Source organism: Protobothrops mucrosquamatus, unplaced genomic scaffold, assembly GCF_001527695.2.
Source record: "Protobothrops mucrosquamatus isolate PMUCROS unplaced genomic scaffold, P.Mucros_1.0 scaffold31, whole genome shotgun sequence".
NCBI classification, from domain to species: domain Eukaryota; kingdom Metazoa; phylum Chordata; class Lepidosauria; order Squamata; family Viperidae; genus Protobothrops; species Protobothrops mucrosquamatus.
In genome coordinates, this window is record NW_015386415.1 from 108,023 (window position 1) to 135,474 (window position 27,452).

General features: G+C 46.5%; 1 protein-coding gene across 1 annotated transcript in view; it reads right to left on the minus strand.

The window, feature by feature from the left end:
• Positions 1-24,217, minus strand: part of AAK1 (AP2 associated kinase 1) — a 41,192-nt gene extending 16,975 nt beyond the window's left edge. The window contains exons 1-12 of the mRNA XM_015811101.2: positions 24,052-24,217; positions 12,323-12,441; positions 11,864-11,972; positions 10,673-10,815; positions 9,642-9,763; positions 8,348-8,429; positions 7,577-7,709; positions 7,131-7,234; positions 6,290-6,369; positions 5,100-5,254; positions 3,219-3,466; positions 2,271-2,498 (exon numbers count right to left, since the gene is read on the minus strand). Coding sequence (XP_015666587.1) covers positions 2,271-2,498; positions 3,219-3,466; positions 5,100-5,254; positions 6,290-6,369; positions 7,131-7,234; positions 7,577-7,709; positions 8,348-8,429; positions 9,642-9,763; positions 10,673-10,815; positions 11,864-11,972; positions 12,323-12,441; positions 24,052-24,217 — 1,689 coding nt within the window. The remainder of the gene's footprint in view (positions 1-2,270; positions 2,499-3,218; positions 3,467-5,099; positions 5,255-6,289; positions 6,370-7,130; positions 7,235-7,576; positions 7,710-8,347; positions 8,430-9,641; positions 9,764-10,672; positions 10,816-11,863; positions 11,973-12,322; positions 12,442-24,051) is intronic.
• Positions 24,218-27,452: the final 3,235 nt, after the last annotated feature.

Consider the following 27,452-nt stretch of genomic DNA (forward strand, 5'->3'; position numbering starts at 1 on the left):
ACAGCTGACTGAACTCTTCAGATATGGATCTGGTTATTGGATGCCTGCTACTGGGCATCCAAAAGACGCCTCTTGCCTCCCTCCTGGTCAAGCTGCTGTTCATTGTGGAGTGTGGAGGTGAGAAGCACTGTGGATCATTTAGCTTTTCCTGTCTGCAGATCTCCATGTACCTCCCTCGCCTCTACTTTTCAGAGAACAGAGAAAGCATTTCCCTGCTGAAATGGTTTCTCTACCCCCATTCCTTCAGAGGGCTAAGCTATCTCTGGCCTGACCGTTGTCTAGGCTGCGTCTCTTCCTCTCGTCTCCCGAGGTTCTTCTCACAGCCCATTATGCAAAGAAAGGCAAGGGAGCCCACCAGCGTTTTTCACTGACTCTGGTCAGAGGGGACACCAACTGCAGAATAGGGACCCCGGGAATCCATGTAGTGCTGGGCCCTCAAGTTGGCCCCCTCTGAGCTACATGAGCCCCAAAGAGAGACCTCCAGCAAACCTCTCCGTGCTTCTGAAGCCAGCCAGTTCTTGCTGTGTGCAAAGAAGACAATCTGGGCAAAGACCAAGGACTTCAAATTCAATCCCAGTTGAAGGGACGATCAGCCACATTTCAAGAGGTTCTCGCTGGAGTGAAAGACACCTGGCTGCATTTGCAGATCATGCATCCCAGAATAAATACGATCAAAGTTTCAAGGTTCACAGAGAGGCATAAACCAACCATATGAGGTTGGTCCATACCCCGTGCTAGGCTAATTTGCAGTTGCCTGTCGTTTAATGAATGGTTTGGTGTCTTCTCCAAACACAACTATACTTGTCTATCCCTCTGTTCTGGAGGGTCAAGGGTTCTTCAGTTTCCCGTCTTCTTTGGCATTTGCTCCCCAAAGCCTGTCCTATTTCCAACCAGGGCACTGCCAACAAAATGAACATTTATACAACTATGTAATGCAGAGTAAAGCCTAAGGAGGCCTGCTAAAGCTCTCCACTGAAATTGAACTAACTTCAGTTTTTGATTCCAAATATGGAATCAACTCCTTCAAAATTCTTTTTGAGTAATTTGGAATTTTGCAAACAATCCTGCCCATCCCAGCCCCTACTGGCTCTGCTAAATGAAGGCCTTCTTCCTCCCTTGTGTCTCCAAGAGCCGCTCCAATCTGTCCTGGCCCACCAGGCTGAAAGGAAGCCAGGCCAGAAAAGAGATGCTGCCTTACGCAGGAGAGGCTTCATCCACCCCGCTTTCTAGCACAAAGCAGGGTCAGTTGATCGGTCAATGGTTGGTCAAATAATTTATTTAAAAGCATTAATGTTATGAGGCCAGAACTTATGCCAATTATGAAAACAGATACATGAATTATCTAGCTGTAGTTATGGCAGAACTGTAATATTTATTTTGATCAATCTTTATCCGCCCTTGCTTCAGGTTGCCCATCAAAATGAGTTAGTCCCACAAATCTCATCGACTGAAGCTTGTGGTTGTGGGTCAATCTGAGCCTGGTTCTAACGATTCACACCCAACGGTAGCATCTGGCACTGATGGAGTCTGTATTCCTCATGTGGGAATCCCTGCAGTGCTTGTAACTAGCTACAAAGAGGCACTTTGCTGCTCTTCTACATTTGCCCCAGTAGGAAATCTACCCCGGACTCTACGCTCACATGTCCTCCCATAGGTGACATCAAAAAAGAAAGAAAAAGAACCCTCATTTACTGTACACTGGTCAATTGACCAGCATCCTCTCCAGCCAATGAACGGTTGCTAAATGAACGGTTATAAGTCAAGGACTACCTGTATTGGTAACAGACCTTCCCAGTGCCCTTCAAGGCCACTCCTTCTGCCCTCCACAAACACAAGTCACAGCTGCTACATGTTCAACACAGTGCTACTAAAAGCACATTTATTAGTGCCTTTTGCCCAACGGTTCCACAGGTTTCACTAGCTGGAGTAGCCTTTTGCCCCTGGACCTCGCAGACCGGTTCACATGGCATCTTCCAGAACAGCACCGGGTTGACCTTAAAGAAGGTTAGCTGGGAGCCCCTTCACCAGCAGGATCTAGTTCCGGTTCAAGCTACTAAATGCTTGCTGGCTACCTTCAGACTATGCCTAGTCAAAGATCTGGTGGCTGCACTCAGACAACATGCCAAACTTGGTTAGCGTTCTTAATTTGCCTTTCTTCTTTATGGCGTAGACCCTGAGCACCAGTTAGCCCATCGGGTTGCTCTCACGGTGCAGAACATGGCGGGCGTGGCGTCCAAACCCCTGGTGGGAAAGGTCTACCTGTTCCTTACCGGGTGCTCCTGGTTGGGGGCTGCTGGTGCAACTGAAGGCGGCATCTGCGGTTGGGGCAAGAGCTGCGCAGGGGGCTTCTGCTGCCCGGCAACAATCTTGGGTTGCATGGTGGCTTGCTGAGCCAACAGTTGTGGCGGCAGCGGCTGGGTGGCAGTCGCTGTTCCCTGCTGAACCACCGGGAATGGCGGCTTTCCGGACGTCTGGGCAGCCTGTGGCATCTTGTGGGTCTAGGGGAGGAAAGCAAAACCTTCATCGCTGCCTGCCATTTTCTGGAAGACATAAAGCTGAGCGCTGCGAGAGGTTCACCCCGTGGCCATCCGTCACGGAGGCTGCAAGTGGGATTAAGTCCCAAATCCAAGAGTCTTTCCAACCGATTCTGCTCTGGTCTACCACCTTCTTCCTTTTCTTCCTCATTTGCGAGAGGATGGTGGAGCAAATGCAAGCAAAGACTTTGAGGACTAAAGCAGATGCGATTTGCTTTCCTGGCCGAACTGAATCCAGTGGGGCACCAGGACTAACCCAGAGAGCCTGTGTTTGCACAAGGACACTCTGTGGGCTTGGATGACCCTCTCCCTAACAGTATAAAGTTAGTTCTCTTTTAGCCACCACAATTGTGATCAACAATTTGTTCATTAAACAAAGCAGTCGCTAAGCAAAACCTCAACTGTGCTTCTGATCTTACTTCAGCTTTCCTTTGCTTGGCAGACTTATGAAGGTCAGAAGCAGGAGGACTGGTCACCAAGTTACTTTTGTGCCACTGTTTTAACTGCAAACAGTTGCTAACTGAGGCAAATGGCTGCTCAGTGAGGACTGCCGTAAGCAGGGCTGCTGACTTTCATTCTGCAAGCAGACACGCCAGCCCTGCTTTGCCTCTCCGGCCCTCGTGCCAAAGGGAGAGGGACGCGGCTGACCAAGCCAGGAAAAAAGCTGGACCTTGCCAGCCTTACCTGTTGAACCTGCAGCAGTGGCATCTGGGGGGGCTGCTGATAAAAGAGAGCAGAGACCGGCGGCTGCGGCTGCTTGAGGAAGAGCTGATGCTGCGGCGTGGCCTGGGCTGGAGGGAGCTGGGCTTGTGCGGTGGCAGCGGCAGCCACCGGCTGTGCACCGCCAGCGGGCTTGGGCTGAGTCGGTTGAGGCAGAGAGTTCGGCTGAGGAACTGCTGCAGGGAGGGGAACTGCTGCCAAAGGAGCCGGAGCTGCAAGCGGAGAGCAGGATGGGCAAAAGGTTAAACGGGGCACAGGGGAAGCGATTCCTTTAGGCTCACCTCGCACATTTGGGAGCAACTGCACAAAAGCCAGACTAGGAAGGGCTGCCCAGGGAAGGAATGTAAACGAATGGGGCCAGAAACACACCCCCCCCATAAGACTGGGAACCCTTTGGGACTCAGAGGTCCCCATGGATGACTTCTCAACCAGACATTCTGGCAGGAGAACTCAGGCGGGCACCTTTGTCCACAGGATGCAAGTAGCAGGATGCCACCACCGCTGCCCTTTGGAACAGCATGCAACATTGCGATGCACATACCAAGGGGGAGGGGGTTGCACTGCAATTGTGTAACCTGGCATATACTGTTTGTCCTCCCCACCCTCTGTGCAAAAGGCCAGGCCCTCATTAGGAGTCAGTATCGTTTCTAAGCCTCTTTCGCCCTCGTGATTTTCTTCATTTTTATAGGCTATCATATTTACAGCGACCACTGGGTATAAGACTGCTTTATTGTTTTATTGTAACTTGGTGGTTTTAAAGATCTTTTCAGGGCCGAAAGGACTGGGGCATCAGTGACACGGCGCTCTAATAGAGGCATTCATCTGGCTAAGCCCACGAGGCGGAACTATTTTGGTGCCGGCCTTGCTTGTGGTGGAACCCTGCCCATTTTTCAGAGCCACCTCCAACCCAGTGTGATATTGACACAACCGCTTCCCACCCAGCCGTGGGCTCTGAAGCACAGCCTTTAGGAAAACAACAAAATGGGAGGGGAACAGCTACACAAGAGCACAATCTCTGCCCAGGCTGAGGGAGAAAGAGAAATAGAAATAGGGAGTCCACCTGTGGTAAAGCATCCAGCTTTCTACAGTCAGTGCTCAAACCCAACACAGGACACAAAAAAGGCCTTGGATTCGCTTCCTCTCCTATTCCAGAGAGCACCAAAGAGTTCCTAACCTACGTGGGTTCAGAGATGTTCCCAGAAGCCTGGGGGGGGGGATGCCTGTTAAGGCCTCAGAATCCAGAACCAGATAAAGTATCCAGATCTGGAGAAGTGGAAATTAAACATTTTGTGTCCGCTTGCTCTCACCGAGGAAGGCAAGGACAGAGGAATTAGGCAAAAGCTGACAAAGCTACACCAGGACTAGAGGCTAGAAAAAGAAGCCCACAGCTCATCTTAACAAGAGACATGGGCTGCCTTGGTAGATAACTCTCATTCTCCAGGGTTCTGCACAGCTCTAGCTGTAGAAATCTCTGGGCCTGTCAAACTGGTCTCTCCATAGCTTTCTGCCCCAAGGGGAAAGCTCCTCCCCCCCCAAGGTGAGACTGGCTCCCACCCTCTTGTCAGAGCTTCAAAAACTGGCTCTACCAGATGACTTGGAGAGCCAATGGGGGAGTTCCACAGTGGAAGTGGTTGGCTAATTAAAAGCTAATTTCCCCCCCTCCCCCCCCTTCAGCTCTCTCTTTCACCATCCTGCGTTAATGATCTTATCTACTCTGCCATTTTATGTCCGATGATCTTAATGTTTTTTTAATGTCTTTATACTGTAAGCTGCCCAGAGCCATTTGATACGAGATGGGAACCAAATACATTTCGTAATAAATACTAAATAAATAAGGATTCCCACCTTGTGGCTGGACACTGGCCTGGACTGCAGGCCTCTTCCTGGGAGTCAAGGCAGGTTGGATGGGCAGAATTCCTGGATTTGGCTGAGTTTGCCCAGCTTTGGGTCTCTGACGTGGTGTGATGGATGTTTCTGTTGTAGGAATAGGATCTGTCAGCCTGTCAACCACCGACACACAAAATAAAAGGTTAGAATAATATACTGCTTTTGAGGAACATCACTGTGGGCCCAAGTGTTTAGAGAAACTCCTGGTCCTGCAGATGGCAACAAAGATGTTGCCCCTAAGACAACTAATTCCCTTCTTTTTCTGGAACAAAAGGATCAAATCGAGAAAGCAATGAGCACAACATTCTACAATTTACAAGGGAATTCCACAAACGATAGAAAGATGCAATGCTATACATATAATTTTCGCTGGTTTCTTGATTCATGCCAATTGCAAGATCCTACATGTTCACAATCCAGAAATCTGAAGTGTGGAATCCCAGAAGGAAACTACGCTGCTGGCTTTGGCAACAGTGGCCAAGAAGGTGAGGTTCCACAAAAGCAGGCTCTGAAGGACCCATGCAGTTGTCCATTCCTGGAAGTTTGCCTTTCCTAGAACATATTTTCAGTCCCATCGAAAAGACCTGGGACACTTTAAAGCAGGAGCCTCAAAACTTGGCAACGTTAAGATTTGTGGACTTTACCTCCGTTGGGCTGGCTGGGGAATTCTGGGAGTTGAAGTTCACAAAAGTGGCCAAGCTTGGAGACCCCCCTGCTTCAAAGTCACAGAATGCATTCACACTTTGAAGGCCATCTCCTGTTTCATATGGGCACTTTTACATGCAGGGAAGGGAAGACAAGATGATCCCAAGTTCACTCGGAAACAGCTGCCGGAGTTGAGTGCAACTGTTGTTGATGCTTCTATAAAAAGGACTTTTGTCCAGATTTGGCCAGATTGCTCTAAATTGCTTTGGTTCCCTTCCAGTTCTATGAATACACCACAAAGAGCATCTTTCAGCGGTCACGGAGACAAGCGAAACCTCCCAGAAACATTCAACGCAACGAAGACCAAGCAGAGACTCAAAGGGGAGCGGCTGTCCTACCATAAGGAGCCCCAATATTAATACTTGGTCTTACATGAGCACACACCAGTCTCCACTTCACCCTCTTTGGCCCCAACCCCCAAGAGAGACCAAAGGCGAGCTCACCTAGCTTTGGGCTGGGTTTTCTTAGCAGCAGCTTCGCTAGCTTTCACAGGCTCTGGAAGTTTGGCAGGAATTGGAGAATTCTGAAAATTAAAAAAAATCCTGTGCTCATTAAAGCTTAACAGAACAAAACAGAACGACAAAGTTGGAAGGGATCTTGGAGGTGTTCTAGTCCAACCCTCTGCTCGAGCAGGAGATCCTACACCATTCAACTAATGAAGGAGAGAAGCAACCTAGAACTAAGGAGGAATTTACTGACAGTGAGAACAATTAATCAGTGGAACGACTTGCCTCCAGAAGTTGTGGGTGCTCCAACACTGGAAGTTTTTAAGAAGAGATTGGACAGCCATTTGTCTGAAATGGTACAGGGTTTCCCACTTAAGCAGGGGGTTGGACTAGAAAACCGCCAACTCTGTTATTTTGTTATTTCAGACAAATGGCTGGCCAGTCTCTTCTTAAGAACTCCAGGGATGGCGCAACCACACCTTCTGAAGGCAAGCCATTCCACGGGTTAATTGCACACCTTCACACCACAAAAGTGGTGTTAAAGTTCAAGTTAATAAGTTAAAAGTAAAGTAAAAAGTTAAGTTAAAGTGATGTTAAAAGTTAAGGTGCACACCTTCATGCCATAAAGCTACCGGTCCCTGGTGCCCAAAAGGTTGGGGACCTCTGTTCTATGACACGAGGGACCTTTTCATAATGTCAGAGCGAGGGGCTTTTAATGACAAGGGGTGCTGTTGTTTTTATGGGATGTGTGGCCTCTCGGCAAACCATCCTCTGCCTTCATCGTCCTGTGATGTTGGGGAAAAGGCCTGCAGCCCCACAGCAGAGAGGCGTCACTCACCTGAGTGTTGGGGACAGGACATTCCCTCTTAGCAAGCTTGAATGCAAAGTAAGAGACCTGATAAATGTCAGGCCTCTTGTCAGGATCAGGTTCCAGCATATACCCTAAGAAAGAGAAGGTTGGTTGAGACCAGACGAGATGGCCGCATCAATATTCAACTGGATTGCTCTACAGTAGCCCCCAACTTTGGTACGGGGAGTGAAGCAGGTTGACCAGACCCCTCCCAAGGACTTGAAGGCCTGCGGTTGCCTCCTCTCCTGGCTTCTCCTGCTCCTCTGGTGCAACCAGAGAGATGAAGCAGAAACTTCCATTTTGAAATAAACCAAGACAAGGTCAGTCTCATAAAGAAATAAATCAAGAGCAAGCTATCTTTCAGAGTGTGTTTCAATAAACAACTTGTAAATCCCAAACCAAGAACCGGCTCCCCTTCCAAACTGGATACTCACTTATTAGGCAGTGCATGCCTTGGGTGTAGCGCGAGTTGTCAGGAATGGTGAAGTTGCCATCGCAAATTGCCACTTGGCTCTCCCCAAATGGCAGAGTAAAGTAGCAGAGTTTGTAGAGCAAACATCCCAGGGCCTGAAAGGAGGAGATAAGCCAGTCTTCAGAGTCTCATAAAAGCAGCCACTGCTCATCAACACCACTAAACAGAGCTTCCCCACTCTTGCCTTGTTTTGATTCTCAAAAGAAGCTTTCTCCAGAAGACAACTGGATTTCCTTCATTTTTTTCTTTGAAAACATTCTGCTTCTCATTCAGTTCTGAAGACATTTCTTGGATGAGAAATGAAACATTTTCAAAGAAAAAACCAATAAAATCCAGTTGTCTTTTGGAAAAAGTACCTTTGGGATAACCATGACCTGGACAATTCAGAATATCCATAGACATTTCGATTCTCAAAACAAAAGGATCGTACTAGTTTCATCTGAATTTTTACAATGGTACTGAACCTGGTAAGATATTTTCAAAATATTCCCGAATTACAGCTCTCAGCATCCTAAACATTTGCCAGACAGACAGAGTAACACTGTTGGGAGTTTTAGTTTAACAACACTAGTTGGATAAAGGATCGTCAACTCTGATTTAAAAATACAAAAGTGAGGACCTTCTTTGGTCACATCATCCAAAGAGCTAAGAGCTGAGAATCAGGAGATTTCTGATCAATTTCTGTCCTTGGGACCTCAGGACACCCTTGGCCCACCATCCCAAGGCTACATACCCAGATATCAGCTTTTGTGGTGATCAGTTTGCCGCTGTAAAGGTTGACCATCTCTGGAGCTCTGTATGAGAGCGTGGTATACCTACAACAAAACCCAAATTCATGTTTTTGCAATCAAAGAGTAAGCTGCAACACTTTTAGCAACCTCAGGGTGTTTCCCTCACATAAAACCAATCAGTATTTTCTGTTCCTTGAACAACCTTTAGAGTTAATATCTGAAATGGCTGAGCAGGTTCAAAAATAAATGATTTCAAGGAGACATTTTCTCCTACCAGAAAAGAGGACCACTGCACTTTGGATAGTCAAAACAACCCATAATAGTTAGATAATGTAAGTTTTCCCTCCTGGTCCTGAGATAAAATGTCAGGTTTATGTAATTACTGGTGCCAAAATAAAAAGCAGACTGTATGGGATTATTTGAACCTGAACTATATAATAATGGCCTCCAATATAAGCATGATTATTAAAATTCTAGGAATCTATCAACATCTTTATTCCAATTTCATATTCATTTTATGTGCATGCTAGAAATTCCACCAGCAATAAAGAGCAACCACACAAAGGATCATTCTCAGGATCTCTTATTCAGTGGGAATAATTATTTATTTTAAACTTCTGCCATGTGGCCATCAAGTAAATCTTTCAAACGTTCCATCAGAAAACTCGGCAGTTCCTAGCCTGAAATAACAGAGTTGGGAGGGACCTTGGAGATCTTCCAGTTCAATCCTCTGCCCAAACAGGAGACCCTACACAGTTCTGGACAAAAGGCTATCCAGCCTCTTCTTAAAAACCTCCAGTGATGGAGCAGCCACAATTACTGGAGGCAAGTCGTTCCAGTGATTAATTGTTCTCACTGTCAGGAAATGTCTCCTTAGTTCTAGGTTGGATCTCTCCTTCATTAGTTTCTCATCTAATTCTCAAAGCATTCAAATATTCTCAATTTGCTGTAGTTTTTTCAAAGTTCCTCAAAAGGTACAAATATTTGCTTTTTCTGGAATGTCTGATGTCACCATTTGCTCTTAATTTCTAAATCTTGCTGCTTAATCCTCAGCTCTTACTATTTTTTTTTTCCTGATGAAAGTTTACTTAAAATCTTAAACCTTTGGGCTATTATAGCTGGTACTCATATTCAAAGCTTGCACAACTGGGGATTTGGGATTCATATGGATGTGGTGGATCAACGCAGCCGTGGAACACCCAAGAGTAACTGTGGTATTATTTTGAGTCTGGTAGAGGTAAAATGTTTTAGGTGCAAAAAGTCTTTTAAAAAAACCTGGAAAACAGACAGACTCACTTCTTGATTTCTTCCTCCACTACGTTCACTCCTTCCAACTGAGGATTCTGTGATTTATTGGTGGCGCTCCCAAAGTCACAGAGGACATAGTGGCCACGATCGTGTAAGAGGACATTCTCCACCTGGAAACAAAACAGGCAAGTTGCTGTGATAAGCTCAGGGCAAACAAGTGGGCAGTGGCTTTTTGGATAATGGATAACTCCTGGAGCGCATGCTGCCCAGAACCAGGTATTTCAACAGACAAACATTTCAAGCCAAACCAGTTTATGTGATACTCCAGTGGTTTCTACTTGAGCTGGAACAGATGGAGGTTGTTGGCCAAGAGCAGGGGTAGGCAACCTCGGCTCTTTTATGACTCGTGGACTTCAACTCCCAGAATTCCTGAGCCAGCATAGCTGGCTCAGGAATTCTGGGAGTTGAAGTCCACGAGTCATAAAAGAGCCGAGGTTGCCTACCCCTGGCCAAGAGCTATCTTTGTAATTATTGCTGGTGCTCTTATTCTGTTTTTCTCCTCTTTTAATTGTCAGAGTCATTCATATGGAATATTATTCACGTTCTATATGAGATGGGCAGCTACATAAATGTAATAAATAAAGGCAGGAGATCGGCTGTCTCTAGTTTTACAGAAGTATTTCAGAATTTACTTCCTGCAGGGGAAGCAGGCAGTCAGCAATTTCACTGTGATGAAAAAGTAGCTTTGCAACCAGTCTATGCATTGATAGCTTTTGTAAAGCAAAGGAAAGCAGAAGGAAGATGGTCAACACCAATGTGGTTTCACTTAGCAACCACTTTGTTTCACTTAATGCTCAATGACCAGGTTGCTGGTCCCAATTGTGGTTGCTAAACAAGGACTATCTAAATGCTTTAAAAAGTGGTCTAATCCACCACTCCCGGCGTTCTTTGTGTAATCTCTTGCCAGCTGGATAAGACCCTTAAAGATTGTCCAGGTTGAAAGGCAACGACAGCTATTGTGCCTTTTCATAAACACATCCAACCACCCCAGGCCTTTGCACAAGACCCTCAGCTGCTACCTTCAGGTCCCTGTGGACGATGGGGGATTTGAACTGGTGCAGCCTGGCCACAGCTTCACAAGTGTCACAAAAGATTTGCAGAACTTCATTTTCCGTAAATCCCATCTGCAAGCGCTGGTTCATCAAATTCACTACCTGGCCTCCTGGAGAAAGGAAGAAAGAGAAGGAATGCCAAAGCCATCAGGCAGATCCATACAACACCTTTTAATCCAGGTTAACAAAATGTTTCCCATGTTCCCTTGACCCAGAAGCAAGCCACTGGGGGGGTCTGGCTTGAACGAAGTCACCAAACAGAACAGTAGGGACTGCACACCTTCAGCTATCCAGTCTCTTTTTAGCCTAAGCTGGCATGTTGTGCAAAGCTGGCCACCAACTCTGCCAAGGCATCAGGACACCAAGGGATTGGGGGGGAAAAGGGACAAGCTGAAATGTCCACCCTGCTCAGAGCTCCTTCTTTCCAGAGGCTGCCTGCAGGCTGTTTCTGAGCCAGGCTGAGAGAAGACAAGAGGCCCAACTGCACATCTTTGGCATGCAAAATAAAGGCCCTTGGATGCATGGCGAGAAGAATGCGTATTGCTATTTCTAGCACAGAGAGATATGAAGCCTTTAAGAGGAATGATTGATTCTCTGTTCCTCCTCCATCAATTCAGACTTCTAAAGAAGGAAAGCTGGTATTGATGGAAGCTGATGCAGAGATAAATAAAGCTGCTGTCAAAAGTCCAGGTGACTTCACTAAATGAGGCTAATTCCTGGATCTTTCCCCATTTCTCTTCTAAGCTGACCAACTGATGATTCCCAGAGGCAAGAGGCAAACGTTTCCCAAATGTTGCCTCAAGTTAACCTGGAAGCCACAATTCTCCCCTCCAAATTCTACTGTACACAACTACAAAGGACTTGGATGTTTTTTCTATATTGATCTCTAAGAAAATGGGGAAACTTCCCCTGAAAGGACCCCCCACCCCACCCCTTCCATGCAAACAGCAGCTACTTTATTAGCTGGCAGGAAGCCAAAACTGTTTGCAGGGTGTCTCAGAGCTGAAGATTTGGGGTTAGAAATTCACAGCTATCTTCCAAAACCAGGTTCCACCCACTGTTGGCAGTCTGATTATCTTTTTGGATAAGTAAGAACTTTGCAGAATTCAAGGAACAGTAGACAGCTTGCAAATATGGTTCCCATGAATGTTTACATACCTCGGCAAAAATCCATCAAGATTAGGACTTCCCATACATCTCCGCTGCTCACTGAGTTTATTGTGGAGTCAATGTAGCCAACAATGTTCTTGTGCCCCACGAGATCCCTCTGGGGAAGAACAAAAAGGCACCCTTTTGCGGTAAGCCACAGCCATAAACAAACCTACATGCAAGACCACTAGTTTCTTAATTGAACAACGAAAATCCCTGGGTTTTTTTTCCCCTTTAACCAGCCTGTTTGCTGGTTGTTCCTTGACCCTTAGCTTTACATCTGAACTCCATGCCCCGATTCCAAGTTGCTGAGTTTAAACAAGTCGCTCCTTCAAGGTTTAAAAGATCAACTAGCATTGCACAACCTCGCTCAATAATCGTTGTTTTCCCCCGCTGTTAAAAATCCTTATCGTCCCATGTAAACATGCAAACATATAAAGCGGGATCCCAAGGGCTGCACACACCTACCATGATCTGGATTTCCCATTTGCAGACTTGTAAATCGTATTCGTTGTTCACGTACATTCGTTTGAGAGCACATTTCATCCCATTGCTGGTCTTTACCAGAAATACAATAGCGAAGCCACCTGCAAATGCAAGCGAGAATCCAGTTCAGCTAGGATAACCTAAAGGATGAACTACGGACCTGGCCCAGAGCGAGGAACGACGTGAATTGGTGTGGGAATAGCGGAGTAGTCCGTTTAGATGCCTACAAGACCTAATGTTCTGGGATTAGAAGACCTGGTTTTGCCAATGGGCCTGGGGAACCCAGAGAGGGAAGAAGCTTATTAGATGGCTGATATGAGCGTGTGTTGTCACTGTTTTATTGTTTTTATTTCTTCTACATTGTGTTTTTATTTTCTGTAAGCCGCCTAGAATTGCTGTGAGCAAGTAGGCTGGCGATATACATTTTCCAAAATAAATGAATTAAAAATGGGGGTAAGCAACTCTTGTATACTAACTGTAAAAACCACCCCTGCCCTACAGAATTGTTCCTCTATCATTCCCACATCCTGCAAAAGCTTCCTGGTTGCCCAGAGAGGTTCAAGACAGTCTATAATCCAAACCGGAATCAGACGTCCTCGGGAATAAAATTAACTCAATTCATCTAGTAAATTTGTAAATGGCAAAAGTGTATTTCTGAAGCAAGATGCATCCTTCGTCTTAGAGATCTGTGTTTTTCAACGTTGACGGCTTGAAGATGCATGGACTTCAACTTCCAGAATCCCCCAGCCAGCTTGAAAAACATTGCTTTGGATGATTAACATTTTGGAAGAGGCAAAATGCCTCTTGATGATGCTCTCTATAGTTTTCCAAGATTAAAATTAGATTACTGTAATTGCAGTATTTTGCTTAAATAAGAAAGGCTATTGCCCAGTTAATTAGAGCATCTTTTGTATTTCACAATCCACAGAAAATAAGAATTTTGGAAGCAGAGTCAAATTGTCAACCCCGCTGGAAGACCCAGTTTCTCGGGCTCTTCTTCCACCCTGGAACAGGATCCAGTTGATTAGTACACAGGAATTCCCTTTTAGTTTGAGAACAGGTGCCTGAATTATCTTTTTCCCCCTGCTTTCTTCTCCATTCCCCTCCCTTTGTCATTTTTTCAGGCTAAAACTTTTCACTGATTGTATACAACTGCCTTACATGCCATTTTCAACAGCAAAATTCAAATACAGAAGTACATGTGCACGTGTTTTAAATCAAATAAATGTGAAAATGAATACTATGAATTCAAGCAGTTTAAACCAATTTTTAAACAGTTCTGTTTCCAAAATGGCGAGAAAAACAATGGAATTTGTACATGCTTTTCCCACACGTGAAGAGTACATTCGGTTTAGCAACTCCCTCCTTCTCTAAAGTAGCTACCGTGATATTCTGAGAGCCACTACAGCTTCTATTGTGCTGTGCCACTAACTCACACAAACATGTAATGGTTATTGAGTGGGTTTATTAATATTCCCCAGCAACTCCCTTCACCAAAACCCCAGAACTGTCCCAATTAAGTCCGGCCAAAAGCAGACCAATGCTAGTCCACAGAGCAATGGCCGAGGAGTCCACAAGGCACCTGAAAGTTTCCCAAACAAGATAAATCCATCAGGCAAAATTAAATCCACAACACAAGAGGGTTCATGAGACAAGAAAAGTGCAGAATCCATGATCCAAAGCAAGGCAGGAATTACAACAACCAGGAAACATGCGGCTAGGAAATGAACACGTTGTTCCCCACATCATCTCCATCTGTCTGCTGTGCTAAATAGCCAGCCTCTGGTGCAGCCCATCAAGAAGGATGAGGCTGCCTCCTCACAAGTAGTCGGGCTGATCTTAGCTGCTCCTGCTTTTTCTCTTCCTGACATGTCCTCAGATCAGGTGCAGAAGGCAAGCTCCTCTTTTTCATCACTCTCAGCCAGCTGCTCACCCAGTTTTTCTCCCATCAACCACTCCCCCTCACCTGGGCTGGCAGCCCCTGCCTCAGAGCCATTGACCAACTCCCCTCCTGACGGGCCTGGGGCTAGTTCATCCTCCTCCAAACAGACATCTTTTTTCCAGAGATGCAAGCCCACAAGGAAGCACCACTACTCAAGGGGACAGGTTTCAATCAGAAAAATCAAAGACAAGAACATATTACCGTAATAGGAACAGACTAATAATAATAATAATAATAATAATAATAATAATAATAATAATAATAATAATAATAATAATAGTAGTAGTAGTAGTAGTAGTAGTAATAGTAGTAGTAGTAGTAGTAATAGTAGTAGTAGTAGTAGTAGTAGTAGTAATGATAAAGTTGGAAAGGACCTTGGAGGTCATCTAGTCCAACCCCCTGCTCAGGCAGGAAACCCTATACCATTTCGGACAAATGGCTGTCCAGTCTCTTCTTAAAAACTTCCAGTGTTGGCGCAAGTCAGAGTTGCTCCACGTGGTGTTTTCTCGCTCCGTTAATTTGCATTAGGCACAGATGCTTGGAATTAGAAGAGAGGATCAAAGCCGCAAAGACAACATTTCCTCTATAGCAGACATGAACTTTTCCCCCATTGCCGGCAATGGGGTGGGTGTGACGTGTCCGGCCCGCAGGCCGGCAGTTTGACACCCCTGCCCTACAGAGTCGGTTTAATGATGGTGACTCATGAATTGCAATTATTAATCCTACCCTTTCAACGTAGATGCAAATATAGCATAAGAACACGCACGCACACACACACACACACACCGAGAGAATCTGGACTTCCAAAATGATCCCCAGGGCTTCATTGGATGGTACCACTTTGGTTCAACTGCTCAATTCCACTAAAGAGGCCACAGTCCTTCGAGCCAAGCCACAATTAGTGTTCCCACCATGCACTGTTTTATCACACTCTACCATGCAAAGGGTGTGCTGGAGGGAACCAGAAGCCCAGGGCTTCAGTTTGTTTCAGTGCAGGTAAATTCCCCCAACTTACAACTATAATTGAGCCCCACATTTTCATTGCAAAGCAAGAGAGTTGTTAAGTGAGTTTTGCCGCATTTTACGACCTCTTTTGTCACAGCTGTTAAGTGAATCGCTGCAGTTGTTAAGTTAGTAACTGGTTGTTAAGTGAATCTGTCTCTCCCATTGATTTTGCCTGACTGAAGTTTGCGAAAGGTGATCATTTGACCCCGGGACACGGCGACCGTTATAGAGATGCCAACTGAAAGTGTCCTGGAAAATTAAATTTTCCAAGGGGCCACCATGAGAAACTGGGATTGTTCTGGAGGGCCAAACGAATAAGCTAACTTAATTCTGCTCAATTGCATGCGTAATGTACACTTATTTACTTTTGATTTCTAATTTCCGACTGATGGGCCGGACCAGGACAGCCAAAGGGACAGATGTGGCCCAGGGGCCATAAAATGCCCATTTCTGCTTTAATCCCACCTCAACTCCTGGAGAAAGCTTGTCAGGTATAAATTCTGCCCCCAGCAATAATTCTCCCAGAAGTCCCTTCTGACGCTGCCATAGGAGGGGGACGTGGCCAACTCTTTGCTGGCTTTCGTTCCCTCTGCAGCTTAGCCAGCAGGTTGTTTACATAAATCCCTTTCCAAACTAGAGCAATTGCTGCAGTAAGAATCCAGGTCCTTATTGTGTTAAAAAATTAAACAGGAATTTGAAGAAGAGAAGAATGGTGATTTTTGAAGGAGTTATCTCAGTTGCTGTTCTTTCAGTCGGGAACATGCACAGGCGCACAAACAGCGCGACAAAACGGAACAAAAGTACTGTAGATGAAATGATTTTAAACAGCAAAAACTCTCTTTCATATCATCAGTCCACCAGTCCCTAAGCTGCTATGTTTTTCCGGGATCTCCAACTCAGCCTCTTCATCCGGCTTGGCTGACATGGCTTTGAGCCACGGGCTCCCACTCCTCTCGTAAGAGGAAAAGGTGAAAGCAAAACGTCACCCTGTCCGCTTCCAGAAGTTCAGCCTGGGTGAATGCCGAGAGCTGGATTCTTTCTCCCAGGCTCTGAAGGTCTCTGCCCAACACCTAGACCAGGGGTAGGCCACCTTGGCTCTTTTATGACTATGCTGGCTCAGGAATTCTGGGAGTTGAAGTCCACAAGTCATAAAAGAGTCAAAGTTGCCTACCCCTGACCTAGACTGACAGATCAGATACAGGGTTTTGTTTCAACCTTTCACATCAGGAGCTCTTCCCCATTCACTGCAGACGCGTGGCTCATTCAACCATAATCTGGTACTGAATGTGCTCCCTGGCAACATCCAGGAATCAGCACAGTGAACAAGTCACTTGTGGGTGTTAGTCATGAATGACACAAGAATGCAAGCACACTTGCCCCAAGAGACGTCTACGGAGATCCTCCACCATCCGGGTCATGCTTGACCCAAAGGTGCTTTTCCAAAAGGCAGCTGGACTTTCTGGGTTTTTTCTTTGAAAACATTTCAGTTCTCGTCCAAGAAGCTTCTTCAGTTGACGTTTTCAAGCAAAAAACCCCAAGAAAGTCCAGTTGCTGTTTGGAAAAAACACCCCTTTGGGGGGCACAAAAGGATGAGAAGGTCCTCACACCCAGCTTCCTTCAGAAAAAAGTCTCACATTCACACGTTCACATGCTGAGCTTGGCTAGACCAAGGCGGCTTGTTAGCCATACCTACTCACAGGCGCAGCGAGTACTTTCTCTCAACAAGGAGGACCAGGTTGGTCACTCAGGCATCCATATTTAGTCACAATTCCAATATAATATCTATGCCTCCTTCACAGCACGTGAACACAATCACTGCCTATTCCAGGAAGAAACAAGCTTTTTGCAGGGTGGTTTAATCCATTGTTGTGACTCCAAAGACGAGAGCAGGAGCAGCAGCATCACAACTTTTACAGCAGCGGCCCCCAACCTTTTCTATACCCCGCACCCCTGGAACACTTCTGATATATTCTCACACCCCTTACAAAGGTTCGAAGTAACGCATGATGCAACCCCCTGCTTTACAGCATGTTTAAGAGACTTTTACTAGCACCCTCAGGAAAGCAGAAGTCAGCCCGAAGTTTCAGCTGCTCGTTCAACAGAAAATACAGTCATTAAAAAAAATAAAAACTAGTTTATGCACTCCCAACAATACAAATTCGCGTTTCTACATCACGGGAAAATGATTAGATTACAATGCATAAAACACACGACTGACTTATCAACTTGCCCTGGAAAGGAAAAAAATGCCACTCTGCGGGCCCAAAAGCCACTACAGCAATGTATCCAAAGTCCCATCTGCCCTGAAGCCCCCCAGAGAAAAGGGATCAACACAACTGGGGGGGGGGAGAGAAGGCAGAGGCAAAACATCCTGATTGTACAGATCAAATAATCAACAACAAGAAGATACAAACAAGTTAACCCAAAATTCAGCAACTATCAAATCACAGAGGGAGGGAGGGAGGGAGGAAGGGCAGTAACCCCAACCCTTAGTACTTCAAATGGTCTGGCCTTCTTTGACAATGTCATGGTCCTCATTTGCCCTACGCCCCCTGGGCACTGGAAAGTAATTTATTGATTATCAATGAGATTGTTTCAGAAAACAAAATATAGAACAACAATAAAACCACATGTAAAAAAAAGCAGAACTAAAGTATTTCTGGATCACTTCTACAATTTATTCCAATCAGATCCACAGATGCAGCTCTCAATCGAGAGGTTAAAAAGAAAAAAAGTTGGAAATGGGTATCAATATAATTGCTGTGTAATCGAAAGGAATAATCACTGCTCCCAAAGGGAAAAGAATCCTTTGCAGATTCTTCTACAGTTTCCTCCTTCACCTTGAACAGAAGACTCCAGCCCAAATTCTCTCTTCCAACATGCATCAAGGGAGCCACATTAGTCAACCCATCATTTTCACTCAACAGGACTAGCCACCTTGCATAGCAAAGGGGGACCCCTCTGCTACTATTTAGTATTCATCCAGAGCACTGGAGTCTATAAAGTCTAGTCCTAAAAAAAAGGTACAGGTAGTCCTTGATTTAGGCCCACATTTGAGTCCAAAAGGTCTGTTGCTCAGTGAGAACTTGTTAAGTGAGTTTTGCCCCATTTAATGACCTCTCTTGCCACAGCTGTTAAATGAATCACTGCAATTGTTAAGTAACATGATTGTTAAGTGAATTTGGTATCCCCATTGATTTTGCTTGTCAGAGGTCACAAAAGGGGATCACATAAACCAGGGACACTGCAACCGTCATAATTATGAGTCAGCTGCCAAGTGTCCGAATTTTGATCATGCGACCAAGGGGATGCTACAGTGGTTGTAAGTGTGAAAAACAGTGATCGGTCACTTTTTTCAGTGCTGCTGTGACTTCAAACTGACATTAAACAAACTGTTGTAAGTCAAGGACCACCTGTACAATAAATTAGGGGTGTCCAACGTTGGCAACTTTAAGACTTCTGGACTTCAACTCTCAGAATGTTGGCTGGAGAATTCTGGGAACTGAAGTCCACAAGTCTTAACATTGTCAAGATTGGGCACCCCTGCAATAAATGCTTTTAAACGAAGAAGAAAGCCAGTGGTGCTGAGTTCAAAAACGTGCCTTGCACAGTATGCTGTGAAGCATGCCATCCTGCACAGGGCTTTCCAAGTTTATTCCACTTGAATCCCATAAAAAAATTCCCATGGCCAAATAGCCAGGACATCAGCTGAAGGAAAGGAATGTGAAGATTGAGCCAAACCACTCAATTTCCCCTATCTACACTAAGAAACGTGATCCTGTTTGGAACCAGACAGCAAGTAAACAATTGGTATGCTTTCGTAATCAAAGAACACTTTTCATCAGTTTGTAAGTCTACATAATGAAATAATTAATATAATTTCAACTACCAATTCTTGAATTGCTGTGTAAAAAGATGCTGAGAATCAGCTCAAAGAGACTTCAGAAGAATAAAACCTTCCCAGCTGACTCAGAATAGTCACCTGGGGTCTATTTGGCTCCTAGTCCTAAAGCTGGACTATTCTGCTTTAAAGAAGATTAAATTACCAATTGGAGGGCAGTTAATAGGATGAAGTTCCTTTCATGCCTCAAATTGTGGTGCCACGCCTCAAAGCCTGTTGGTGCCAGATCATATCTCTGTGTGAACGGTGGTGGCATCTCGACATATAGCTTGGAGCGGTTTCCACTTTTACCCAACATCCTAATGGTCTTTTATGATGGCTCTGCACATTTTCCCAGCATGCTCACATTGAGAAACACACTGGGATGCCAGACAACACTGGGTTGTTATTCACACAAACTTTACAAGTTGCCACTCAGCTGAACAGACTTCCGCAGGGAGACTTCCTAAGAGAACGGTGCCCTGCAGTTTATCCACATGTGAATTCTAACCAGAAGGTAATCCAACAGCTGAAGGCAAACCCTACTTAGACTGTCCTGAGCTGTTGGAGGAAAGGCAGGGTGCCAATCTAGCAAATAAATAACATGGCTGACTTTTCTTGTTCCAAAGCACCACTTTAATTGTTCCCGGTTCTTTTTATAGGGTTGTGATCCATTGGGATTATGATGGACCCCGTGCCCACCAAGTCTGGGTGGGTTCACACAACAGTCTTAGCATGGTTAATGAAACAACTTAGTTTCTCAGGCTACACCATTCCAAAGCCGAGCAAACAACTGACACATCTTGCTGAACAACAAAAGTACCAGCTCAGCTGAATACAAACCAATCTTAGCATATTGTTAAATGCTAGTTTAGCTGGCCTGGAGCTGCTCTGCCTGTTTCATGAAGAAAGAAAGCCAGTGATTCACAGACCTGGTTTCCACCGAGGGAATGAACCGAGCCCAGATGCAGGCGCCCACAAGCCAAGGAAGCCAGTGAGTCACCGAAGGGCAGTTCTGGTAGGGCAGAAGCAAAAAGTCCTGCAATCTTTCTCAGGCGAAAGAACGACAACAAATAACCGACAACATCCGAATTGCAAGGAAGAGCACAGGGAAAGTGTCAGAGCAAGCGAGCATGTCCACAGGAACATGACTCAGCTGAGAGAAGTGTGCAGTCATGAGACAGCCAAGATGTTTGGAAAAGTTTCGCTCTTTTTAATGCTGACCTTCTTCCTTTTGATCATTTTCCCAAGAAAGCAAGCAAGGCAGGGCACAGCACTGGGATCGGGGGGGGGGGGCTCAGCTCCCCTCTCTTCCTTCGAAGGGGTACTTCTCTTCCAGTCAGAGCCATCCTCCTTAACTGATTTTAATCCTATTCTAAGAGGAAGGCACTAAGGTACACATCAGGCCAGCTGGTCTGTATTGGTGGGGAGGGGACTGTCTGCATTGCAGAAGGGAAGGGAACAAGGGGAACTGAGCCATTCCCCAAACTGGCTCTGCTTATTGCACTCCATAAGGGGCCAGTTTAAAAGGAGATTCCTTGGCACCAGGGTGATGCCGGGATCGTCTTACTCAGGCGGCTCCATGTTGGCAACTTAAAGACTTGTGGACTTCAACTCCCAGAATTCCTCAGCCAGCATGGGAGTTGAAGTCCACAAGTCTTAAATTTGCCAACGGGGAAACTCCTGGTCTTACCCAACACGATTTTGTCCATCCAATCTCACTGTCAAGAGGTCCCATTCTTCAAGGGATGCAGAGAAGAGGCCGTTCCAGTAGCAATCTGCCCCTCCCCAAAATATGTCCACCTCTGTCTGTCCTTTTGATTAGAGAGATTCTGGAGCCTTGTTCAATGGTCCTTCTGACCACAGAAGATTATTGGGTAACCAATCTTATTGTGTAAAACAGAGGTCTCCAAACTTGGCGACTTTAAGACTTACAGCTGTTTTCATCATCAGAAAATCACCAAAGTCCTTGGAAGACCTGAATACTAATCTGGTTTTCATCAGTAATATTTCAGTGTTGTTTAAGATGGGCAGCCATATAAAACTTTTAAATAAATAACAGAATAACAGAGTTGGAAGGGACCTTCCAAAAATGGCAATTAAATGGTCTCCTTTATTTCAAATAACATACATAATAGAGGGAGATCTATTTGATTATCTAAAAGCACTGATATGGAAGCCTAGTTGGCAAAGGAAAAAAGCCAGAATAAGGCTGAAGAAAATTGGGGTTTTGATTTATTAGAGGGGATTTCATATTATTAATTAAGAGGGTTAAAGGGAGAAGTTGAGATAAGGGGAATTCTGGTCACTAAATTTAAAATATTTGGAAATTAGTTGAAAATAAGGATTTTACCTGTTTAATATTTAAAAATTAGACCTAAAAGAAAAAAAATTATGAATATGTTTGATTTATTGATTATCCCAGGTAATATATATAATGGTTTTGATTTATTAAAGGGGATATTGTATTATTAAGTAGATGGTTTAATGTGGTGGGAAACGGAAAACTCTTAGGAAATAGAACAATATTACATTCAAATAGATAAAATGTGTATTTTGGATATTATATTTTGTTAGAAAGTAAGAAAGTTTTGAATATTGTGGGGAAAACAAATTTAAATAAGAATTTTGTAAACAGGATCTATGACGAGGCAATCAAGATGATCAATTAGAAAAGAAGCTTTATATTGATGTGGTTATTATTTGCAGAAACATGAGAAAAATGTCTATATTTGTCATTTATTCAAATAATAAGAAATGTATTAATTTAAGGTTGGCAAAAGAGAATATTATTGGAAGAAGAGAAAAATCAAGCAAAGCCATAATATGGCCTATAGAATTATAGAAATTGTTATTGTTTTGTAAATACGAACCCAGACAACACGCCGTTTACCAAATATTAAGGTGATTATGTTAAAAATCAATAAAACATTTTAAAAAAAAGATTAACAGAACACTAGAACTTGAATGTAGAAGGGACTTGAGGAAGTGATCCTGGAAATCTAAGCCCACTGGCAACTCAGCCCACTGTCCAGCCAGCCCTTCCCCCAGGAAGTAACCTGTCTCTTTAGCCCAAGCTTAGCTTAAGTTCCTGCTCTGTTCCTCCCTGATCTACCCTTTGACCCATCTCCGCTTCAGCAATCATAATGTAGGTCTCAGCGTCCCCCAGGATGGGGAAGGGAAGGAGAACAACACCATTTTTTCCAATCAAAATAAGCCATAGTTTAGAGGGACCAATCAGATCGCCCTCGTTCCAAGCTCACTATATTGACATGGAGCAGGCAAGTTTCGGGGTAGGGGGGGAAGGAATGAAGGGATCACATTCTCTCCATCAGGGAATCTACTGGCAAGCAGCTCATGAGGATCGCTCAGCAATTACTTTAACCACAAAGAAGGCCTTAACTTCCCTGCAGGGCCCTACCTCCCTAAAGCTTCCTCCTGGGATCGCTGCACAGACTAGGTCTTCCCTGAATCAGCAGAATTTACCCCGTCCAGGATCAGCCGGGTAAATTGGGGACTCAGCATTTTGTCCTGGTTTCATAATTGTTGGAGCAAGGGGAGAGACATGAGGAGGTCTGGCTGCTTGCCCGATCCCTCTGTATTCTGTGTCATGTCTGCGGCAATCTACCATGACCAGCAGCATCTCGGAAACTTGGGCTCAGAATCAGAATCCCAGCTGATTTTGTTCCAAAACCCAGCGTGGAAGATGCCCCACTTGTTCCCTCATATGCTGGAGTGAGAGAGAATGGCCCATCCCTAAAGCCAGAACCATCTCTACTGCATTCTGCCAAGCAAAAGCCCCTCTTCCTCTCTCTGGGTATTTGAGCATTTGCGATGCATTGCATAAGATTTAACTCTTCCCCCCCCTCCCCTCCCCATGGTGCTGCTCCATCACAATGTCAAGGAACAAAGAAATCTGGAAGGTCGGAATTTGCTCTCAAGCTTTTACCGACAAAGTAACTGAAAAGTGCATTTTAGCTCAAACGTAAGCCGGGGAGGGGGGCTGCATAGCCTATGGTAAGTGTGCAATCTTTAGGGAGCCCTGGCCATGGTTAAAAGAGAACCACAGCTTTTGGAGCCCAGAGCCCCTGGTGACAAACAGGCCACCTTGTGACGCAGCAGGCACTCTTAATACAGAGAGGAAATTCCAAATGCATTTAATTATCCCTTTATTTACAGCGGCGGCACCAGAAGGAGAAGAAACTGATGCATTTGCATCAGTGAAGCCGAGCACATTACGTAACACCCTTAAGGAAGGGGAGTGGGTTCGTAAGTTATTAGGTGGGTGAAGGAAATGCCAGGGCGGTTGGCGGCACGTTCTCAGAGGGACTATTTCTGGACTGCCTGTGGATTGGAAACTCAAGACTGGGGTTGACCCCTTATTACGAGGGTCTCCAAATCTGGCAACTTTAAAGACTTGTGGACTTCAACTCCCAGGACTCCTCAGATACCTGACAGAGGAATCCTGGGAGTTGAAGTCCACAAGTCTTAAAGTTGCCTAGGTTGGAGACCCCTGCTGCCTAGGCCAGGGGTAGGCAACCTTGGCTCTTTTATGACTCGTGGACTTCAACTCCCAGAATTCCTGAGCCAGCTATGCTGGCTCAGGAATTCTGGGAGTTGAAGTCCACGAGTCATAAAAGAGCCAAGGTTGCCTACCCCTGGCCTAGGCCATTCATCACTCTTCGCCCTCAGCACTATATATATATATATTTTTAATAAGCAATGGTGATCTCCGCTCTCAGGAGCAGGAGCTCTCCCGCAACAAAACGGCACGGGGATGGTGGGGGATCAATGCCCAAATTAAATGTAAGCCTGTTTCCCCAGATTGGATTAGCTAAGGCGCTTAGCCAGAGGAGGAGGAGGAAGACGCGGGCCTGGCCTTACCTTCTGCCACTACCTCCTCCACCGTCACCTGCTGCCTTCCCACGTTGAAGACCCGGCCGACGTATCCACTCCCAGGCCCGGTGCTGCTGCTACCGCTGCCGCCAATGGTGCCCGAGCCGGCTCCGGATCCTCCCTGCTCCCGGCGAGAGTCGAAAAATTTCTTCATGGTCCCCGAAGCGCCCCCCCACCTTGGCTCCTGCTGCTTCAGCTGGGGGGGGGTGCCGAGGGAGAGCAGGTCTGCCCGGCGAAGGAGGAGGCGAAATTAATTAAGGGCTCTGCGGACGCGGCGTCTTGCGCTGCCCCCTCCTCCTCCTCCTCAAAGGGCGGCCGAGGGGGGTTCCGGTCTCCCCGTCCAGGAAGGCAGAGCCCGGCTGCGATTCGAACTCAGACCTGCGGGGGAGGGGGGGAAGGAGGAGGAAGAGGCAGGTTATAGGCCGCCCGGTCCCCGGAGCTCCAGGTGTCAATACTAGGCGGGGATCCTCGCAAGGGCCGGAAGCGGCCGCAGGGCCCAACCGGAGCACCCCGGAGCCGGGCAGCGGTGGGAGCGAGAAGCGGGGAGAGCGAGGAGGCCCCGGGGCGCCTTCTTAACCCCCCCCCCCCCCCCNCTGCCCGAGAGGCCGCGGCCTCCCTCCCTCCCTCCCTCCCTCCCCCCCCGGCCTCCCGCGGGCGCAGCTACCTGGCCGGGCCACAGCGTTACGATCGCGGCTTCCGCTGCGGGCGCCGCGCCGGCCCTGCAGCATCGCTACACGGTAGTGGCCCGAGGAGGAAGAGGCGACGGCGGCCGAGGAGCGAGGGCCGCCGGGCTTGGAGGCGGCCGGGGGCCGGCAGCGGGAAGACCATGCCGAGCAGCCGCCGCCGCCGCCCGCTCCGCTCGCCGCCCGTCCGGCCAGGAAATGAACCGTCGCAGGGAGGGCCGCTTCCCCCGAGCCAGCCGGGAGGGGGAGGGGGAGGAGGAGGAGGAGGGAGGGAGACGTTCGCCCGCCCGCCCGCCCGCCCGCCTGGCCGCGCGCTCCCCGCTTAGCCCCCCCCTCCCCTCCCCTCCCCCCCCCGCAGGCCCGCCCGGCGCCCTGAAAACCCGAAGCGGGGAGGGGGAGGAGCTTCGCGAAGGGGCTCGTTTTACTTTTCTACCCCCCCCTCCCCGCTCCGTCCACCTTCTTTTCCAAATCACACCAGGCGTTCTTCCGCTTTGCATTCTGGGAAGAGTAGTTTCCCTCCGCCGTCGAGGTCCGGCCACCTCGGCCGGCCAGGAGACTACAAATCCCAGGTAGAAGCGGGGCGCTCGACAACGCGGCCCGTCGGGCGCCCGGAGGAGGGGATTAGGGGACGTGTAGTCCACAAGGTGCCTCAGGTTGAGATTCCAGGCCGCGCTCTGAGAGGCGAAGCTTGAATGTCGACTCTCGGTTCCCCTGGTCGTTTGAGCCCCGCGAAGGGAGGGTGGCGAGGATAAATTGATGCCTTTCTAGTTCCCGACCCTTTCCTAGCCATTTAGTAACCACCATACACGGCTAATTCTAAGAAAGGCAGTTTCATGCAAGCTTATCCCAACCCTACTTCAGGTTCTCCCATTGAGCGCTTACCAAGCGTTTGGACTTCAGTTCCCATAATCCTCTCCCGCCAGCATGGACCCGCAGAGGACCCCAGATAGGAGTAGCCCTGCAGGGAGGAAGAGAGGGTGGAGTTTTCAACTAATAATGCCACCCAGAGGCATTCTGGGAAATTCAGAGGCCAATCATGGATTCCTGGCTTATATCTATCTAGGCTTACTGGTCTCCTCTGAGGGGCAAATGACATGGGTTTTGTCATTTGTTAACTAATTGTTATTTTGTATTTTAATTTGATGTATTTTCTCTCTTAAAATAATATTGGTTCATTACGGATTGGAATGTAGGATAGCTATATGGATTGATTAGATAGGTTGTAACATTCCTAAACTGAAAAGATAAATCTTCAGATTATTTCAGACAGAAATTTAGGAATAGCTTTTAACATTCCTAAATTGAAGAGATAAACAGGCTGAAGATTATCTGAAGATAAGAAAAGGCTTGTTAGTACAAACCAGGTTCTCAGACTCGCATCACACCAAGGTGGAACAACAGTCACTTTTCTGTGAAGCATGAATGTCTCCTGCAAATGCTGGTGGAATTTGTACTTGCACAACAACCCAACATTAACCCAGCAGGTTGATTCTGTATGACACACTGAGGCAGAAGCTAGCTAATGATATTTTAACCCAGTGTACAGACTGTATCCATGATTGGTTTAGCTTGGGATTAGAATTGCATGAGCCCAGCTAATTGTGTTTTACAAGTTGTTAACAAGTTGTGTCTATTCATTTATTTGAATTTAAATGTTGCCCTTTGGGTACAGCAACCCTATGAAGTTCATGAGAGAGAGAGATCCAGGGAGTTTCTAGGACCAGAATTACAGAATTGCTCAGTTGGAAGGGACCTTAGAGGTCTTCTAGTCCAACCCCCCTGATCAAGCAGGAGACCTTATACCATTCTAGAGAAATGGCTGTCAAATCTCTTCTTAAAACCTCCAGTGATGGAGCACCCACAACCTCTGAAGGCCAGAAGTTCCACAGGTTCTGGAGACCACAACTGGGGATCCCCCAGTCCTGATCCAACATGTTCACCATTATACTACAGTAGCAGAACAATGGGTTAAAAGCCTGTCAGCTTGTTTGTGTCTCACCCTTGTGTAAATTCAGGGCTTAGTCAATGGTTTGGTGCATTGTTCCATCCAGATGAAGTCGCACAAACACAACCAATGGCTCTCTGCCCATCTTGGGCCATATTCTATGAGCTGCCCAGGGGTTCGAGGTTTGGAGAGCAAGAGATCAGGAAGCTGGGACCCAGAAGGAGGAAGCGACGTTTTGCTAGCCAGGGTCAGACCACCAGCCCTTCCCTCTCTCTTTCTGAGTTCCCTCTTGGGACCAAGCACCCCGGCAGCTTTGGGGCCAGGTCAGTATCTAAGGATTCTGCTCACATGCAGGGCTAATTGTGAATGAGGATGTTGTCCTGCAAGTAGAAGCAAGACCTGAGTAGGCCCAGAGGGGTCAATCCCCCCCCTCAGAGATGCTGCCAGTTGATTTTCTGGTGAAATTCATGGTGCTGGGTGCCTCTGAACCAGGGTTGTCCAACCTAGACAACTTTAAAAGTTGTGAACTTCAGCTGTCAGAATTGCTCAGTCAGCTCTCACATAGTGTTGGAAACGTGATTAAAATACCAACAAAATTGGATTGGTAAGAAAAAGAGTTTATTCTGCAGAAAATAGAAAAGCAGTTTGCAAAGTGCGGTGGATCCTGGTGAGAGACTTCAACAGGAAGTTCTAATCCCAGAGACCACACCAAAATATTCAAACTCACAACATTATATACACTCCTATCGCGACGCCCCCAT